This window comes from Anneissia japonica, unplaced genomic scaffold (assembly GCF_011630105.1).
Source record: "Anneissia japonica isolate Jap-2015-1 unplaced genomic scaffold, ASM1163010v1 scaffold287891_len339112_cov183, whole genome shotgun sequence".
In the NCBI taxonomy this organism is placed as follows: Eukaryota; Metazoa; Echinodermata; class Crinoidea; order Comatulida; family Comatulidae; genus Anneissia; species Anneissia japonica.
Window position 1 is genome coordinate 307234 of NW_022749182.1, and position 4914 is coordinate 312147.

Below are 4914 nucleotides of genomic sequence, written 5' to 3' on the forward strand. Positions count from 1 at the left end.
TTCTGCTTGCCTGGTGTTTGGGATTCATCAAACTCTTTTTCTTTTTCGCTTCTATCAACATTGTTGTCACCATTCGAAGCATTCTCGGGAACATAATCATCACTGCTTGTAATCAATTCTTCATCACTTTCTACCAACTCTTCCTTTTCTTTATGCCGACTCCTATGTTCTATGGAGCTAATGGTTCTGTCACTTGATATAGAAGAATTATTAGTGGTCATTACAGTGACCATACCATGATTAACCTTAGATTTGTTGGAGATTTCTTTGCTATTCTGCTTGCCTGGTGTTTGGGATTCATCAAACTCTTTTTCTTTTTCACTTCTAACAACATTCTGGTTACTCCTTTTTGGCAATGGACTTACACCTACTTCCGAATGTGATGAACTTTCATCATCCGAATCAGTCCCGGGAACATAATCATCACTGCTTGTAATCAATTCTTCATCACTTTCTACCAACTCTTCCTTTTCTTTATGCCGACTCCTACGTTCTATGGAGCTAATGGTTCTGTCACCTGATATAGAAAAATTATTAGTGGTCATTACAGTGACCATACCATGATTAACCTTAGCTTTGTTGGAGATTTCTTTGCTTTTCTGCTTGCCTGGTGTTTGGGATTCATCAAACTCTTTTTCTTTTTCGCTTCTATCAACATTGTTGTCACCATTCGAAGCATTCTCGGGAACATAATCATCACTGCTTGTAATCAATTCTTCATCACTTTCTACCAACTCTTCCTTTTCTTTATGCCGACTCCTATGTTCTATGGAGCTAATGGTTCTGTCACTTGATATAGAAGAATTATTAGTGGTCATTACAGTGACCACACCATGATTAACCTTAGATTTGTTGGAGATTTCTTTGCTATTCTGCTTGCCTGGTGTTTGGGATTCATCAAACTCTTTTTCTTTTTCACTTCTAACAACATTCTGGTTACTCCTTTTTGGTAATGGAATTACTTCTGAAAGTGATGAACTGTCATCATCCGAATCAGTCTCGGAACATAATCGTCACTGCTTCTAATCAATTCATCACTTTCTACCAACTCTTCCTTTTCTTTATGCCGACTCCTACGTTCTTTGGAGCTAATGGTTCTGTCACTTGATATAGAAGAATTATCAGTGGTCATTACAGTGACCATACCATGATTAACCTTAGATTTGTTGGAGATTTCTTTGCTATTCTGCTTGCCTGGTGTTTGGGATTCATCAAACTCTTTTTCTTTTTCACTTCTATCAACATTGTTGTCACCATTCGAAGCATTCTCAGGAACATAATCATCACTGCTTGTAATCAATTCTTCATCACTTTCTACCAACTCTTCCTTTTCTTTATGCCGACTCCTACATTCTACGGAGCTAATGGTTCTGTCACTTGATAAATGAAATGTTGAATCTGAGGGATGAAATATTATTATAGTGTAAAATAAGTGAAAACTCAACTTTACAAAATCTTGAAATTGTCATATCAAGTACAGTATATTTTTGCATGTAAGTCACCCCCAGTACTAAATGCATCGTTTATATCACATCAACTGGAAATGTGTAGTTTAAAAAAATGTCCAAATACTACAATTGTGATTGTTCAAATGTTATAAAAATACTAAACCTATTCCCTTTCAAATTGCTAATTGGTTAAATATTTTAATTATCAATGAGGCGCTCTAAGTATGCTTGGGTAATTAATTATGATATCTATTCTTCAAACACCTTTCGTAAAATTTATGTGTTGCTCAAACTGACGTGTCAAGTTGAGCAAAACCATAATACAACAGTTACAAAATGCGTGTGGCTGCTGTCTGTCATGATCAGTAGCACTCGTTTCTGCCGCTGATAAATGTAGGTCGATTTGCTTTTATTTTTGAGTAACACTACAATTTTGTTTTATACCAACTAACTTACTTTTATATACATCATCCTCCAGTTCAGTTTCCCTTTCTTTAAACACAGTCAATAATCTATAATAAAGGATCATGGAATAAATGAAACAAATACAATTTATATAGTTTTATAGCAGTTTATAGTTTAATCAAAATTATGATCAGGTTGCCAACATTTTGAGCAATTAAATTTGCATACTTTTTAAACAACTTTAAAAACATATTGCCTGCAAATTACGCCTATATTCATTTTTTTTTTTCAATTATACAATACTCTAATTTTTATACATATTTTACTGTTATAATTATGGCAAGCACAACTGATATTTCAACATTAATAAATTTAGCAATGATGCAATATGGGAATTATGCCTTTTAAAAGTAACATTTTCAAATTCAGTGTTTATCTAGTTCTATAATTATTTTTTAAACTTTTTTCTTCTGGCATACAAGTGACTTGCTTAACAGAAAAAAAGAAAATGAGCAAATCTCAATGATAAAACATGGATTCCTAAAATCCCACCAAGCGTCATTTGGATCAATAATTTTAGTAATATAAATACAATGAAATATCACATCTTTGTTGTGGTGGTAGAGTGTACTCCATCGCACTTGGTGCCTTAGTGACGCTCGATAGATGCGATGTAAAGTTGTTGTGTCAAGCGACAAAATTACTATTACACTTCTTGTGAAGAATTAATTTTACATTATTTCTCACTGTTTTTAAACAAACTGTTCAACATGCACCTTTGAAGTAATGACGATGTCTGGGATTTTCTTTTTTTGCAATTAGTATGCATATGGTAGTTTCACAAATTTAGTAACTTAAAAAAAAAAAAAAGATATGGATGCTTGAATTGATAATCATAACCATTACTTAAAGAAATATAAATTTTAAAATTTCACACAACTGTGATGCCTGAATGTGGCAATCAAAAAGTATGTACTTACTTGATGTTCAAACAATGACCTTGTAAAAGAATCTTCATTGTATTCAACAACATATTTGCCTGAAAAGCAGATTGATGTACAGTATCCCATCAGTCATTAATTTTTTTGTATTTCTTGCTTTCTTATGATCAAGCACTCAATGTATAATAACAATATATAAAATAATGATTTTAGACCATGTAATTTTTTTTTCACTTTTTTCTTTCAAATTAGAAAGTTTACCTTTTATATAGTCTTTTATAGTGGCTCTATGCCATGTTCCGCTTGGTGGCCAAATGGCCTCAACTTTGTCTCCAACTGCAAACTAAAAAAGTAATGTAACATTTTTCAAATATTTCAAATAATGTATAATAAAAAATATTTGCATTATCCCTCCAAAAAAAAAGAAAAATAATTTGAAATTTTTTTATTAATTATTATATAGCACAACTATAGTTTTCTAGTTTTTCGCACGTTTGTGCCACTAGGAATAACTAAAATATAAAAAAATGAGATATAGTATCAATTTTCAAAGTCCTTTTAAAGTGTGTGAGTGTCATAATTCAATCTTCTAGAGAGTCAATATTCTTTAATTTTCTCACCTAAATATAAAAGAAATTCTGACCTCCCAAGTCTCAATTAACTTGAGTCTACTGCTTTTGAAGGAGGTCTCACTCACTCCTGAAAAAAAAACTGCTATTTTTTCCTGCAAGTTACTTCTTCCACATTTTTATTATTTTTCTAAATGGAGTGTTTGGTAATCATTTAATAACATATTCATCATCTAAAGAATATATTTATGTATATATTATATAAATATTCATAGTAGAGTAGATATAGCTCAAAAAAGGGCATAACCCCCAAAAATTGCAACAAAAGGTTTTTCAACGGATTTTGGTAGTATTAGATGTGCTAAATAACATACAAAAAGTCTTACAAAATCCGATCACCGAAAGGTGTTTTTTTCAAGATGGCCGCCAAAATGGCGCCAATATCATAAAACAGCTACAAACTGTATTGTAATTGCGGATTTTATCATCAATATCAGGCTTTATGGGTCAATAAGTCATTTGAGACAATTTTTAATGTGACGACCAAAATGAATGGCATGCAAAAATGGCCGCAATTTATAAACAGCCATAAATCAGTTATTATAACTACATAAGCTTTGTTGTTATTTGTTAATGATGTATGTAATTGTCAAAAACATCCAGCATTGTCTTATTATCGTTTAAACATTTTCGCTATTTTACCTACTGTATGTCAACAAGTCTTTGGAATAACCTGCTTTAAGAAGCTTTCTGATTGGTTAATTTGTCTTACGTCAGATATATTTGACATTAGCAATTTTAGAAAAGTAACACTCAACATGGTAGACATGAATAAACAGGCATCAATAAAAATGATGATTAATTTGAAGTGTCTTTTCATAATCTCTTGGTGAATGAATCTGTTGTGCCCAAGCACTAAAAATAATATATTTTTGAAAGAAGTTCTCTGATTGGCATGATTGGAAGTTAAACTATCTTGAGTATATTTCCCGCACGATTAAAATCCTAACGGTACTGGTTTGGTCTACAGGAGCTCGTGCTTCGTACAGGTCATTCCATTCATAGAAAAAGCCTTTTTCTTGGAAAAAGCGTACTTGTCGTTAGCCATAGTAGCCTAGGTCAATACTAACTCTGGCTATACAAAATTGATTATAAGATTGAAAAGTATTCACCTTATCATTGTAGTAGTGACACCCATGTCCACATTTTAATTATTGTTATTTAAATTTAATGTATTGTTTAAGTATAAATTATTACGTCCATGTTAAATTAATCTTATTAAAATTGTATTAAATATTATAATAATAGTCATAGCCGAGGCCAGCCTAGGCCTAAACCTAGTGACTGTGTGTAGTATATAAAATCCACTCACGATGCAAAGAAAAGGTAAAGCCAAAAGAAAAGATAAAGCCAAAACACTTGAAGATGAAAAAGCCATTAAAATTGCTCCTGATAGAACCATTGACCCTGCCATTTTTATTCCAAAGATTCCTTGTCGTGTCAAATCGGGAGATCTTACATTAGAAGATGTAATGAGTAATGAACTTAGTC

At 31.9% G+C, this 4914-nt stretch overlaps 2 protein-coding genes across 3 annotated transcripts in view; both read right to left on the reverse strand.

The window, feature by feature from the left end:
• LOC117121003 (myb-like protein X) overlaps positions 1-818 on the reverse strand; it is a 5503-nt gene extending 4685 nt beyond the window's left edge. Inside the window, exon 1 of the mRNA XM_033266095.1 lies at positions 11-818. Coding sequence (XP_033121986.1) covers positions 11-818 — 808 coding nt within the window. The remainder of the gene's footprint in view (positions 1-10) is intronic.
• LOC117121011 overlaps positions 666-4914 on the reverse strand; it is a 19468-nt gene continuing 15219 nt past the window's right edge. Inside the window, exons 1-5 of one of the 2 annotated variants that reach the window (XM_033266106.1) lie at positions 3415-4792; positions 3056-3137; positions 2834-2892; positions 1905-1960; positions 666-1398 (exon numbers count right to left, since the gene is read on the reverse strand). In XM_033266106.1, the coding sequence (XP_033121997.1) occupies positions 959-1398; positions 1905-1960; positions 2834-2886 (549 nt within the window). In that variant the 5' untranslated portion in view covers positions 2887-2892; positions 3056-3137; positions 3415-4792 and the 3' untranslated portion in view covers positions 666-958. Of the gene's footprint in view, positions 1399-1904; positions 1961-2833; positions 2893-3055; positions 3138-3414; positions 4793-4914 lie in introns of those variants that run through there. The other variant, XM_033266105.1, reaches the window with a different exon arrangement.